Source organism: Dermacentor variabilis, chromosome 3, assembly GCF_050947875.1.
Source record: "Dermacentor variabilis isolate Ectoservices chromosome 3, ASM5094787v1, whole genome shotgun sequence".
NCBI classification, from domain to species: Eukaryota; Metazoa; Arthropoda; class Arachnida; order Ixodida; family Ixodidae; genus Dermacentor; species Dermacentor variabilis.
The window spans coordinates 242125249-242140973 of record NC_134570.1 but is presented as its reverse complement, the minus strand read 5'-3'; the positions used below and the strand labels follow the sequence as shown (position 1 = coordinate 242140973).

The window sequence follows — 15725 nt, the reverse complement described above, 5'->3', positions numbered from 1 at the left end:
AAAGGAGAGAGAGAAGGTAACACCCAAACAGGAAGGAAAAACGAAAATTTTAACCGTTGCTCGTGAAACTATTTATGCATCAACACCTTTTTATTTAAAAAGAAAGTAGCGAAAACGCCGCTGTGAATGGGGGATTTCGTATGTTTTGAATGACGCTTCTACCGTTATCAGTCTAACCACCTGGCGTAGCCACTTCTCTGCTTATGCGGGTGGTTTCTAACATTCCGTGGTGGGCGGAGTGCGTCTAGAACCGCAGCGACCTGCGCTCTGTGCGGCTGTACGGGACTGGCAGCCACGCATCATTACGCAACTTCCCAAATAACAATACGAGTCGGTTTTGGCACTTGGTAAGCAGTAAACGAGGGATCCAAGAGAACTGGGATTGTTCCGCAAATATGTATTTCTCTTTGTTTCTTCCGGAGCTAATTTTAAAGAAACGCTAATAGAAATCGTTATTTTATGCTTTCGCTTGTTTACTTGTTCATGGCAGTGTTCTTCCTGCGCGAATCTATTTGATGTGGTTCCTTGTTTGTCAATTGAGAGTTCTATCTCACAGGCGTATACCTGCGAGATACACCTTATTTTATTTATCTCTTGCGGGATTGCGCGTTCTCATGGCGAAATGTGGGCATTATTCACATTCACACTTATAGTAAATTTACTAGTGTAAGGGGGGAGGGGGGGGGAGGGATAGGTACCTTAAGGTACCTCCCCCTCTTATTTGCGCACAAAGATGCCTTGGGTTGCCCCCCCTCCCCTGAAAAAAAAACCTGCGTACGTGCCTGGTAGTGAGGGGGGCAGGCGAGGGATGCGGACGAAGTCGACACGCGCATTGCCAGTTCAGGTATCGGTAGAATGCAAGATAGTCATCCTCGAAGACGCCAATACAGCAATCAGAGTGAGTGGTGTGAGTAACACGGCGAGTATCTAATGTTACCTGCCAGCTTCGAAGAAATCGAACGCCGCCTTGAATTCTCCAGTTCGTCAGCGTACCGCTAATTCGTGGCAAAAAAGCACCAGCCGAGACACAACGCAAATCCGTAGACACAGCGTCCACGTCTCCATTCTTCGTTTTCAACGCGCTCATTTGTCCTTGTATCAATACCACGAGACCAGAGTGTTGCAACTACCGCTGGTGTCCGCCGTTATAACAGCGCATTCATTACGCAGCAAGAGGCGAGTTGCAGTCACCTCGAGCGCCGATTTTCAACAGCTACGTTCCCCGAATCGGTTTGTCTGTTTTTTGCACTCCGAACGAATGCACGGGACCAGCGCGCTGCGAAAACGCCAACAGCGCCGCGTAGAGTGCGGCCTACGCAGCGTGGTGCTAACGCAGTCTCTTGAAATGTCAGCTCGTCAATCGTGGTTTGCGCAAACATGACGCCCCGAGCGCATCAGGCGTCGGTTGGCCTTGCGGCCGATCAACAGCGGTGCTATGCGTATAAGCACGATGCAGACACCGTACACCTGGAGCAAGGTTTTCCAGGTTATATTAGCTTCTTGTGCATACTTGAAAGGGATAGTTGAAAGAACAGTTGTTGGAAATGTTTTAGTAAGTTACCCTTCTAGAATAAACTGGTGAGAAGAGGCTCCTTGGTAAACCGCAAAAGATGCACAAACGAAAGTCCGGCGGCCCCTCACGCTGCCTTGCATTTCCTGCACCTCGTCGTGACAACAAGCGACACGTGACGCCTAACGAAGCCAAACACTGAACCTTGCATGTTTCAGAAAATTTTACTGGACAGCCAAAATGTGAGAAAAAGAAGGAAAGAATGTTGAAACACGTGACGTCACAAGTCACACTGACGTACCAATGAGAAATTCAAAAAAATGCACTTGGAGCTTCCTTTACTCTTTTAATATTCAACCAATTATTGCACGGTCAACGAAAATAGTTTCGAAGGAACTCTTTATTGTTATACATTGACTTAAAATTGCTCTTTAGTATACCTTTAAGCAAGCAGCCAACTCGCTGTTAGAAATTTCAGCCCCCGAGAGAAACACTTTAAACTCGGCCTTCCTCGAAATCTCCAAAACAAGAATGCTACATCAGTTCAGAATTGTTAAATATTCTTTCACATCTACCTTTTCATTCATATGACAGCAACGGCTCGATCATTGATGGAGAAAATAAAAGACAATGTCTCAACTTGTCTAAAGCTGCCCCTCAATGTCTAAATGTCAGTGTTTTCACTTTAGCTTTCTTTATTCCTTCTTATAGCATAACCCCTCCAAGTGTGATGTATATGCAGATAAGTGTTATTAGCAAGTTTTGGATGTCCGATCAAATTGTGCTACATGAACATGCAAAGTATAGCTTATATTCAATTTACAACGAAGAAACAACATGAAGTTGCAGAATATAGGTGAGATAATTACTATAGTAGTCAGCAGTAGTAGAAGTTGTTAGTTGGAAGGAGTAGTACATCAGATTCATTCATTTCTTAACAGCTGCTTACTCAAATAAAGCAGTGTCTTCAAATAAAGCATTGTTGTGGATATGTGTAATTGGGCAACATCATAAATTAGCAGGTTAATAAAGTTGTGTGTTGGCCCTGCAGTGCGGTCTCATCTCTCAACATACAGCCAACAACTGCTATGACCGCAGTACTACCAGTCCATAAAAATGACTTAGAGTATTGTCCCGATTAGTCACACATGATAGCTTGAGTCACTGTAACCAAATTTTATGTAAATGGTGATTTTAGCATTCATTACATGAGAGTTTTACTGATGAAAAAGTATGCAGATTAGTTGAAGCCATTTACAATAATAATAAACAAAAACGTTGCTGCACTGATGTATTCCCACTTTAGAAGACATACTTAAAGAGAAAAGCAATACTAGCTTCCACCCAATTTTTAACTAAGAATGGATGTTATCTGTTCTCAGAGTAAATGTTCCATGAGCCAAATAAATGTGTTTCACAACATGCCATGTTCCGTTCGCATATTCGAGAAATGCAGACAGGGCTCTACAACTCAAAACAGGAAGTGCTGCTTATTCAGCTCTGTTAAATATTTGTACGAGCTTGTCGGCTACAGGCCGATTGGACAATGCAATTTGTGGCTTTCAAAATGTGTTTAGTAGGCACACTCCATTTATTCATTTAAAGATAGTGTGAGATAGTGCCCACACTAAGGAAGGGCTCCATTGCAATGTAAGTGGGAATGACAGAGAGATAAGAGATGCTTTGTTTATTGACGAAAATGTGAAGAAATCAACAGCAAGAAAAGCATTCATCAACTTACGTAGCGAAATCATTCGGCCACAACAGTATTGACAGTAAATGAATACCAATCTGCAATGGTATTTGAAAATAAACTAATTTAAGGCTATTTGTATTCAAGGAAATATAGGAGCCGATGAACGGTGAGCACCTCTGACAAATCCTTTCCGTTGTGAGTGGATGGACATAATTAGGCAGTTTTAATTTAATTTTTCACAAACATACACTTGTGAAAAAAGAGCTAATTATCCATGAGTTTCAAATGAATTAATAACATCTTTAAAAGCCAAAACCTCAATTTTTATATTTAACAAGCATGAACATCACTGTTTTGCAATTAACACGCTCCAGTTGCTCCGATTATTTTATGACAAACGCATCCCTCACTACTCTATGTTTGATCTAACACAGGTGTTAAAAGCTAACATTTTAGCATCGAGCATCTGATGCTACTTTTTCCAGCATCACTGTTTTCCAGTCTCAGTGCCCTGAAAGCTTCCATGCCCTGGGAGAATGAGTACAGGATGTCTAAGCTTTTCCAATGCACAAGTAGGAGCTTGAATTCTTTCCACTGCCAGTCACTGGCAGTAAACATGCATTCAGTAAAAACCAAAACGCAGCCTAAAGTGTGAGCCACTCTTACAATTGCCAATAACATTTCTAGGCGTAGCTGTGGGTGTGCCATAGAACCAGGGCCAGATTAAGCTACGGGCTAAAAAAGGCTCTGGGCCCCGCTGACTGCCAGAGATTCCCCTGAAAAGTAGTTACTTGACTGGCCTCTCTACAATGTTAAAAGGCCTCTCACTAAGACCGTGTCAAAATTTTCATTACAGAATAGCAGTTGTAAAGCACCCAGGGAGCGTTCGACCACAAGAATTCGTAAAAAGGTATTAGGGGTAGCCGATATCGAAGCAAACCATGTGTGGTGCAAGGGGGAAACCTTCCTGCACAAGGGCTCTCTTTCTTTTGCACAGCCAGTGTCCGCAAGCAACCTTCCTCTACTGTCTTCTCCAGCACAAGTGACGATCCCCTCCTACTGCAGGTGTTTTCTCATATTTGCCAAGGTTGTATGTCACATATGCAGAGCAACATAAAGTGTCCGTGTACACATTAAATGCTTTTAAATTTACAACACACAGTTCTCTTTTTTCTGAGTGATTGTGAGCAAGCAGTTTGTGGATCTGTGACTAACTTCAGGTTTAATAATAGCAACATGCCTGTTAGACAATAAGCCTTACATAATGGCCTAACACAAGAAACACATTTTCTCAAGGCTGAAATGTAGCAATCGTTATATCAAGATGCAAGATGCCCTGGTGTGTGTTCATAGGTATTTAACCTTGTATCCAAGCATAAGCTTGAAAACAGCACGCAAAACTTGTAGCGGTCTAAATATTTTGCATCCTAACCAATAATTATGATCATCATCATAATCACTGGGCCATTAAGGCAAACTTACACCCAAGCCCCAAAACTTCTTAAACAAGTGCTTCATGGAACTGCTATGAAACAAGTGGCACTGTCTGTCTGATACCTTGACAGTCATGATAGTGGGAGTGGTGTTAATCAAGATGCATTAAGAGTACGCATTTGGGTTGGTTGGTTAATGATTACGAGCAGCAAAACAGTGCTAAACAACAAGACGAGGAGAGGGACACAGACACCGGTGCTGACTAGCAAACAAGTGTCTCTGTTCTTTCAGTCTCAAAGCACAGAATCAAAGCACTATCTCAAAGCACAGAATCAACAGAATTCTGCATGCGCAGGGGGGGGGGGGGAAATGCAATTAATGCGATAGGAGGGCAATCTCCTTCCGAAGGAGGAAAATAGAGGGAAGGCTTACACATGCTTCGCCGCTTATATGAATGTGGAAAGATTCGAAAATAAGACAAGCGCGGTCATCGCGGTATTTTGACAAGTAGGTCACATCTTTAAAAGACGGCTTGCAACCACATTCATTACAATGCAGTGATAAGTGGTTAACTCTGGCTCGTTTTCGAACTTTGTTTGAGTGTTCACGCATGCGGTCATTGATGCACCGCCCTGTTTGACCGAAATAAAAACGCTTGCATGAAAGAGGAATCTTACAAACCACACAGTCAGAACAGTCACCAACAAACCACTGGCTGTGCTGCTTTTTACAACTGTTTTGCTGTTCTTGACTTGATGGCACTTGACAATTGACTTGATGGCACAGGCTACCTAACTTACTTCTGGCAGTGAACAGCAACCTAATGCCTGCCCTGCTGACAACCTTTTTGAGATTATGCGCAACCTGGTGCACATATGGGATAAGCACAACCATTTGCCGTGAGCGATTCTCAAATTGAGTGACTGCCGATTGTTTTATTTTAAGGCTTGTTGCTAGGCTTTCAGCGATGCTGGTTAGAAGCTAGAAAAGAATGAAAAGACACGAAGGCGGCATTTTTTTTTTTAACACTGGTGGATTACTTGCGAAACTCACCTAAGAAATTCTGGAATTACTTATCTGGTTCTACGTGCAACATTAATGAAATTAAGGCAGACGGAAATGTCTGCACTAAACCTGCTTTGATCGCACAGGCTTTTAAGAGTATGTTTGACTCTGTATTTACACCTGGCAGTAATAGGCACCCCATAAATGCGAGCGATGGTTTGTCGCTGTGTGAAGATAGAAATAATATTGTACTTTCTCGAGAAGGCATTCTAGCATTGTTATTAAAACTGGATACCAAAAAATCTTGTGGCCCCGATGAGCTACCCAATGAGTTTTTAAGGCGTTATTGTGAATGGATATCACATTTTTTGTCTAGAATTTTTGCAATGTCATGTCGTATCGGAGGTGTGCCAGAAGATTGGCTCCTTGCATGCAGCGTACCTATTTTTAAAGCGGGCAATAAATTATTGGCAGAAAACTATTGGCTAATTTCCATTACATGCTCCACGTGTAAAATGTTAGAACACATAATATTGAAACATTTGGTTGAATATATAGAAAATAACAACTTATTCTACAGTAAGCAGCATGGCTTTCGCCAACGTCTGTCAACAGTGAAGCAGCTTTTTGAGGTGTCTCATGCTTTCAGCGTCACAGTTAACAACAACGATCAAATTGATGTTATATCAATTGATTTTTCTGAGGCTTTTGACCGGGTGTGTCACACAAAACTTATTGAGATAATGTATGAACTTGGAGTTAATACACAAATTGTGAAATGGATCCATGCATACCTTGCAAATAGAAAACAATATATTCAAATAGCAGGCGAAAGATAATCCTCCTTAGCTGTTTTATCTGGTGTGCCACAGGGTTTGGTTTTAGGACCAATTTTGCTTCTGTTATATGTAAATTATATTGCTAATGACTTGCATCCTAACACTGAACTGCGTCTATTTGCAGATGACTGCCTTATGTACTGTTGCGTTAAACATGTCCAGGATCAAGTGTTGTTGAACGAATGCTTGCAAAGAATTTACGACTGGTGTGTTACGTGGGACAAGAAAATTAATTTCGATAAAACAGCTTACATGACTGTATCTAACAAGAAAACCCCATTGCTTTTTTCTTACAGAATAAATAAAGCCCAGTTCAGCATGTTAGTAAGCTTAAGTATCTTGGGGTCACAATTACGCACAATTTGAATTGGAACGCACACATTGAAAACATTTGTGGTTCTGCTCAACGCAAACTCAGTCTGTTAAGGCGAAAGTTGAAAGATGCTACACCCGAGGTAAAGCTCAAGGCGTACAAAAAACAGTTGTACGGCCCACACTAGAATACGCATGTATAGTCTGGGATCCGCACCAAGTGGGCTTGATAAATAAACTGGAACGAATTCAAAGACTAGCCACACGGTTTATCTTTAATGCTTATCAAAGGACGCAGTCTGTAACTGCATCATTATCTCGTGCCGGTTTGCCCGAACGCACAATACGCAGAAAAATAGCCAGGTTGAAATTCTTGTACCAACTGTATACCAATAAATTCAATTTGGACTACAGACTATACTTGCGTCCCCCTGGACAAGTGTTACCATGTACAGGTCACCCTCATGCTGTAATGCCCTATGTGCCGTGCGTTGATACCTTCAAATTTTCCTTTCTTGTGGAAACTATAGTCGATTGTAACAAACTTGATGCAGATGTATTTATTGAAATGCACACAACTGAATCATTTGAGTGTAAACTGCCATGTGTTTGCTGAATGCATTGTTTATTGCGGAACTGGTGTTACGCGTTTGTGGAAAATTCTTTTTCCCCCACCCCTGTAACAGCCCGCAAGGGCTAACAGTATTGGAAATAAAATAAATAAATAAATAAAAGCGGTACCGGGAAACCTGCGAGCTTCAGCCTGGCTACTTGCTTTTCGAAGCTTGCATTCACTTGGTGGATGCAAGGATGCACTTGGCCACTTCACATCAGCGGCGAAGCATGTGTAAGCCTTCCCTCTATTTGCCTCCTTCCGAAGGAGATTGCCTTCCTATCGCATTAATTGCATTTTTGTCCCCTGCGCATGTTGAATTCTATTGATTCTGTGCTTTGAGATAGCGGCGGATATGCTGACTGAAAGAATAAAGACACTTGGTTGTTAGTCAGCACTGGTGTCTGTGTCCCTCTCCTCATTCTGTTGTTTAGCATTGTTTTACTGTTCGTAATCAAGATGCATTCCTAACTGTTAAATTAAAGCCACAGCGTGTGACTAGACTGTTTACTGCTGGTTCCTCAGGGTGCAGTACTGTTTCAATGCATGTTCTGTGAGTTGTCTGATGCATATGTGATGACATTTATTGTTCACTGACTGTAAAATGAGAGCTGTAAATTTTTTGGCAGAAACCTCACACAGTCTGCTAGCTGAAGAATACGAGTTCTCACAATGTCAAAAATTCCTAACATTGCACTAGCACCGGTGTGTGATACTGCAATATAGCCTTTCAAAATTATGTTTAGCAGTGCTACTTCTTTCATGTCGACACCGATAATATGTATGTGTTTGTTTTCTCTCTGGTGCTGTACGGTTTCCTGTATTTGCACTGCTGCCAGGGTGCCACGGCCAAGTCAGGCATTTGCTCAACCTTTAGCCATGTCTCCCAAGGCTATTTTGTACCAAATGTGCCTTGAATAAGCAAAGAAATAAATAAAAAAAGAAAATTTCATATGGCAAAATTGAAAGATGGGACACAGAAGCACAACCAAGCAAAGTCAAAAGGCTTCCTTTAAGCTGACAATAACAACGCTTACGGCCTTTCTTGATGCTCAGTGAATATTGCCAACTTGAAAAAATGGGCTGATCTTGTTTATATTTCCTGGCGGTGTATTGACACGCAATACAAGGTAAGCATGCAGCGATTTCTCAAGGACAGCAAATTGGATATGCGGGACGGCATGAAGGGCCTCGGATTTAAATTTGAGAGGCCTGGCTTTTCTCTTTTACTTAACACGGATCAAAAAGTATAATTGTGTTCTGAATTCCTCCCCGATCGCAATACAGCCGGGAGCCGAACCGTCGACCTCGTGCTCATTAGAATGCCGAGCCACCGTGACGGGTAAATACACGACTGACTAACATCGGTTGAGACAATACTTGTTGAGTTTGATACCCATTAATACGCAACTTTTCCTTTTTCCTTGCGATTTCTTTATTTTATTTACTTATGCGTGCTGCGGCAACGGGTATCCCATCCAGGGAGGATTAGGGTACGAAGCGCAGGGTATTAAAGCGGCTGGTGCGACGTCTTTCTCTCCAGCGGAATGACCGCGTCAGCTGCACCCAGAAGCATTACATTTGCCACTCTGCGTTTTCTCCGTCGGAACCACGACGAGTCCGCCTGCCTATCGGTCTTTACAAACAACACCGAGCGCATGAATGAATGACGAACGGCACTGACCTCTTGGTGGTTGTTGACGATCCAGTTGCTGGAGCTGAGCTTGAGCACGACGTACGCTCTGAGCAGCTCGCCAGTCGACTTGCTTTTGTAGGCCGCCCGGGCGTCGTTAAAGCTCAGGTCCAGCGGGTCTCGCTGCGGCGGCAACTCGGTGCTCACTGGCCGATCGAGTGCTGCCGGTGATGCGCTGGACTTGAGCCGCCGGCCGGTCGTCAACGCGGGCGACGATGCGGTGCGCAGCACATGGCAGCCGAGGAAACTGCATCGTCCCGGTATCGACCTACAGCCGATGTGGAACTCGGAGAACAGTCGGAGGGCAGCCATAAAAGCCAATGCCGCGCCAGGCTACTGGCCAAGTGGTCACCGATCGCCAGCTACTCGGTGCACCGAGAACCCGACGCAACAAGCGCGATCCCAGCCACGCCGCGACTTGCTTGGTAAACGACGCTGCAGTACGCAGGTAGTAGAACAGTAGAACGACCTACCCCCTTTTCGTTGAACCGTGACGTCATGTTAACGACACGCAGTTTCAGTTTCGATTTGCGTCGTATGTACATGCGCATGCATCTCTTTTACTGAGCATGGCTTCCGAGAGCTGTCGTCCCATCACAGAATCTTAGAGCGTGGCCTCCGAAATTGAATTTGCACTTTTGGAGGCCACGCTTGGAGTGAAAACATTATTTGATATGAACGTAGATAGATAATTAGAGATGTGACTACAAGCGTCACTTTTTGCTATAAAGATAAATTAACATCCTTGCGCCGTGACTGGAGTGCTGCATGGCTTTGCCATTTTATAATTGTAGAAGTGCAGGCTCATGTTCAGCGCCCCCCCCCCCCCTTCCAGTTGGGGCATAGAGTTTCCTACAAAAGTGTTGGGGAACCAGTGGCAAGAATGGAATAGAGTTACTGTATGTGCTACCGCAGGTACTACGGTAGCACATAGCGTGCGACTATTTGTCGTACAAAAATCCCTCACGTGACCTGATCCTAGGTGCCTAGGGACTGCATCGTTTAGGGATTTTTGAGAAGGCGCGATGCTGGCGCCGAGCGACGCCGTGGCGTGTTCGTCCTCGGCACGACCGCCGGTCGTGGTCCTCGGCGTGATCGTTCTCTGGACCCCGCGTTGTTCAACATTGCTCATGTGATTGTACGTGCGTTGCTTGTGTGTTGGTTGTAGGTTCTGCGTTACTTGGCGAAAAGCCGCGAGTAGTGGTGGTGCGGCAGTGCGGCTTTCGCCTCGGTGAGCTCTGGCAGTAGAGAATCTGCGTTGTGTGACCCGTGCTTGCTTGACAATTGAAATGTCGAAGTGGCCTAGCGCATCGGCAGCGAAGTTCTGCGAACCGCGATGTGGCGTCGCCGTGTCCGACTTTGCTTAACGGACATCGAGGGATGTGCTGCTCGCTACAAGTCATGTAAATGCGACTGCGTCGACCGCCCGCTGTTCAGTGATGAATGTGTGTTAGGTGTGCTGTGCTTGAAACGAGTGGTTCAGCCGTGCAGCGGGGGGTGGTGGAGGAGCAGAGTGGCTTAGGGTCTCCATTTGCACGTTCACAGATATGTGCTCCCGTTTTGGTCTCATTAGCGGCTGTCGCGGGATTGTGGTGTGCTCCTTGCCTAGTATGAAGTTTACGATGCTAACACACAGCATGTTCACGTTTTTCCGTGCTATATGTCATTTGCATGACGACCGAGTTGAAAACAAGGCATATGTATCTGTTGTTTTCGTTTGTGTGTTGTAAATTACTACCTGTTGTGTAAGTTCTGGAAGTCTTATTACGCAAGGAGTACGAACGTAAACATATAAACATATTTCTGTGTGTGTGAAATTATGAATTACCCAGAATAGCCTTTACGACTGATAAGTGGGCTACACAGCCTGTGTGAATCAGCTACCTTTTGTTGCGAAGCTCTTCCATGTGGTAGACTGATGCATGGTGCGCGTTTATTTCTGTACTGTTGTAAAAAGCATTTGTTTATTCACTCAATACAAATGTACTGCTTCTTCGCCGCAGTGCATTTTAGTTACGCGGTAAAGGATACTAAAAGTGGGAGGGGGCCGCTATCACCCAGCATAGTATGTCCACTCAGGCGACCTGAGAGGCGGCGGTTGCGCGAGTGTATAATCATAGGGTATAATTAAAGAACTCTTTTTATGTCCAGTGACAGTGGCCCCTTTCCACTTTTAGTATGCTTCAACGCAGTACATTGCTTAGGCTTCACCGCAGAACATAGGTGTATTGCAAAAAAGTTAATCTTAAAAAGCTCAATTATGCAATGTTTCTTTCGTAGCTTGCTACACCGCAATACAGAGGTGGAAATAAGCATTGTGCAGTAAAGCATACTAATAGTGGAAAGGGCACATAGGTTTGCTCATTATTTTCAATTGTGATATAATTTGCAAGTGCATCTGTGCTCTTGGTAAGCTTAATTGACAATTCTTTGTACATTACAAATTCATATTGCAGGGAAGCTTACTAAGGCACATTCGTCATTTTTTAACGCAGTATTCACCTTCAATGCAGGAGCACAATGCGGATTCATACCTATGCTTCTGGCTGGACTGCACATGCTCTTTGAGAATTTATTCGTTTTGCATAAGTGCACTGGTACTTTACTCTAAACTGGAGGGCTGAAGTTTATACGGAAGCACAATATTTATTAAGGGGAGAAGATGTTGCCAAGGTGGTTGCAGCACAGCTTTTTTTTCTTCCAGGCACCTTTTCTATTGCTCTCTGCAATAAGCTGTGCACAGGATAAGTTCATGCCTATATATAGAAAAAAATGTAGCATGACCAGACAAAATAAAAGGGGATGGGCTGCAGCAATACTAGGTGTTAAGTGGTGCCTTATCCTTTCCCTTCAGTTTTCTGTTTTGTGCTTTCTATTATGGATCCTCCACAGTAACCACACGAGTGCTGAACTTGAGCTTGTTGGTTTCATATCTGATGGTTGTTACTAACAGAACAATGTGATACACGAACAAGGGCTTGGAGGCATCCGGTCACCTTGCTTGTCTCATGGTGTCGCTTTGTGAGCACCATGAGCCTCCAGACCAACTCGGCAGAAAGGTTTCTTGCAATCGCTTCTGAACTGTATTGCCACCAAACTAACAGTGCTCTCAATGACAACTTTTGGACAGTGGAATGCTTGCACCCATCAAAGTCTAAGAAGGAAGCATTCAGGATGTGCCAAGTGGGCCTTTTGAAGCTGGCCGCATTGCTGAAGGGGCTTTGCCTATCCGCCCTCTTTATGGATGCACAAGGATGATTTCTTCTTTCAGAAGGATTGTTTCAGAGGTGTCACATGGCAACAGTGTTGGGTGTTTAGTAGCAGATAAGCTTGCCTTTGGCCACTGTCAATAATCTGTTTTTTCTCCAATGCCCCTGTGAAGTGCCTACTTTTTGGACACAACGTGCTCTCCATGCATGCATGCATTTTTAGCTTGTAAAGATGTCTATTACCCCTTGCCTCAAGCCGGTCCTTGCTGATGTCAACCAAGAAGGCAGTGGGGAGTATGGCGATGCATACTTACAAAGCACTGCTAATACCAGTGAAACCAGATTAGTGGAGCTGCCGTTTTTTTTTGTCCCCTCCATCTGCATCAGTTACAATGAGCAGTTCTTTGTCCAAACAGAAGGCATATGTAGTTGGTCATGCATAGCCTGCGCACTAAGATTTGTTGGCGTGTTGCAAGAGACGTGCCTGAGAACCTTAGCAGTGTCTATACGCAAAAACCTTCTGATGTGTTGATGACTTCCTTCTCTTTATCACAGTTTGCCTGATGAAGCCAGCAACTTGGTCAATTAGATGTTCAACAGGCTTCCCACTAGTTTTCCCAGCGTCTCCTTTACCAGTGTGCTGCTCATAGATGTCTGTTTTCTTGACCTTGCACTGCACTTCAACCATGGCCACACCTGCTGAACCTATAGTATGCGATCAGAAAAGTGCTATACATCACGTTGCTCCAAACTCATGACAAGCTAGAAGGCCTTGAGGAACACCTTCATTAATTTCCGTCCTCATCATACTGTAGGAAGCTTCGCATGACAAGTGCAACAATTAACATCTGCTGGTTTTTCAGTGCTATTCCTGTCCAGCTTGCTGAAAGCTATCCTGAGTGTTTCAAAAGCAAAACTGCTGCCGGACAAGAAGTGCATAAAGCAAGGGTAGCTATAACCATATATGTCACACAAAATGAAGAAGGCCACCGAGTGTACAGGTGGTTTAATTCATATCCAACAAGCTTGGTTCTCTCTTTGCAAGTGAGTAAACCCAACTTGCCCCAAAAACATGGCCTGTGACAAACTATGTGCCAGATGCTGTGCTCCCTGCAAAGCTGAAGATGTGTACAAGATCCTGACACCCGCAGTGGCTTCTACACTGCGCAAACAGTTTACTATAAGAACGACTGCCTCAACTAATATGCTAATAACATGAAAACGGGCAGAAATTTGGCTATTCATTGGGCCCCACTGCAGGTGCAAGCCACTCTTCCGCCAGATGCGTGTTGTTCACAGGAACTGGAGCTATACAAATGCAGATAAAAACAATGATGTTTGAAAGTAGTAGAGTTGAACTATATTCTGCACAAACAGTGCTACTTGCAGTGCTGGTAACTTATAGCTACAATTCATGGCTGCCCCACCATGCAAAGGCACTATTCTTGAATTAACTTCTATTTATGGTGGCCATATATTGCAAGTACATATCATCCACATTGTGTGCAATATGATTAAATGATGTCAACTTTGATAGCCATTCCTAATCTGAGATACAACAAAAGAACTAATATAGGCAACAAATCGTAATTCAAAAAGACAACCAGTGCACAGGATAAGTGACAGACTTCCTTTTATTGAACAAAAGTCACATGTCAACAACAGTGGGTAGCAAGCTTGGGTGACAGAGGCAAAACTTAGCGAAATGCTACACTCATACTCAAATGTAAAACGGCCTATGACACAAAAAACATTATATTTTACTGAATGAAAGGGCAAGACTCCATCCAAGAATGCACTATGGCACCATATAATTGACATGGTGTAAAAGATGTTAACATGCCCTCTCCATAAAAAAAAGAAACACTTAAAACATGCCTTAAAAGGCAATGTGCAGAGTCTGAAAGCAAGGAAAAACCTAAAAAGGGTTTCGCTAAGTCTTTCAATGATTAAAATTGTCAAACTGTCTTGTCACTTCTTAATGAATCTGCACAGCGTGAAAAGGATGAAAAGAAAGCCCAATAGCAGGGCCACAGAAAATGTCACCAAATAAATAAACCTTGCTTACCAAGGATACTGGTTTAGTTGTCTGACTCTGCAAAATAATTGTGTATGAGCTTTTCTTGTTTAGAACGGTTTAGCAGATAGCGGAAAAAATGGACATGAGAGCACCAGGTGCATGCATAGTCGATGCACGAAGAGCCACTGTTTTCTTACTTTTTTTCTCTACTACTATTCACGAATATGTAAGTGCCTTAATAGCACTGCTAAAATCCTACTGAAAAACACAAGATTGGGCAAGTTGTGGCATAACGAAAATTGGAGTTCCACTCATACTGTGAAAGTGATGCAATAAATGGTGAAATATGCGCAGGAAGCTTGCTTCATTCGGTGTTTGTTGAAGTGAACACTTGCCAGCGCAAGTCAGTAATCTCCTTTAAAGAAGTAAAATAAGTGGGAGTTGTGCCTCCCAGTGCTGAAGTGGAAAGACTAGTTTTCTTCCTCCTCTTTCACATCCAGACTTGGTCTCTTGTCTCCAGAAAAACAACCCTTTAGCTTCTTACTGCTGAATTAATTTGGTTTTCTCAAAGCTATATTTGAGCTACCCATTACTAGGTCTCGCGCTCTGCCCCATCAACCAGCCCCATCCAGCAAATCTGAGAAGCCAAGCACTAGAAGATTAATAAAGCAGATGCACCCAATCACTGTCATTACATGTAAGAAGAAAAATTAACATAGTACTGCCTTCACAAGTGGGGAAAGTGATGAGTAAGAATTTGAAGGCGTGGACGCCAGCTCTATATACAGCACGCAGACATTGAACAGGTGTTAGCCAATCATGGCACCTGTTGGCTAGATCGCACTCTCCAGGATCGGTATTCGCCACGACTGTACCTTCAGGAGAGTGGCTGAAATGTAGAATTGTGGACTGCCAATCTTTTGATCATATGTTTGAATGAATCACAATGAGAACTTTATCTGCAATATTCTAGCAATAAATTTGGGAATTAGAGTGACAACACCAGTAGACATCAGAACCAGGGGAGTTGGCCCATAGCAGCTATTGGTGTAAAAAAGAAGACTGGCATAAGAAGAATTGAGATGTGCACGCTACATGCCTTTGTTCTGGTAGTGTTCCACTACTTTGGTGCTACAGTTAATGATCTCGAATGAGTTCAAGGAGCAAGAATTTAGTCCAGAAAAAAATATTACGCAGAACAGCTGTATCTAGTTGTATCATTTGCCTATGCCGCTGTATATAACCCTGTCCACACTGCTAGGAAGGGAAGCGTAGCAGAGGGCGGCAGAAAGTTGGGTGGGCGGATGAGGTTAAGAAATTTGCAGGGACAACATGGCCACAATTAGTACATGACCGGGGTAGTTGGAGAAGTATGGGAGAGGCCTTTGCGCTGC

At 43.6% G+C, this 15725-nt stretch overlaps 1 protein-coding gene across 1 annotated transcript in view; it reads right to left on the bottom strand.

Moving 5' to 3' along the window:
- The window catches only part of slgA (proline dehydrogenase slgA), a 446215-nt gene extending 436652 nt beyond the window's left edge, over window positions 1–9563 (bottom strand). Inside the window, exon 1 of the mRNA XM_075687036.1 lies at window positions 9094–9563. Within this exon, the coding sequence (XP_075543151.1) occupies window positions 9094–9414 (321 nt within the window). The 5' untranslated portion in view covers window positions 9415–9563. The remainder of the gene's footprint in view (window positions 1–9093) is intronic.
- Between the last annotated feature and the right edge of the window lie 6162 nt (window positions 9564–15725).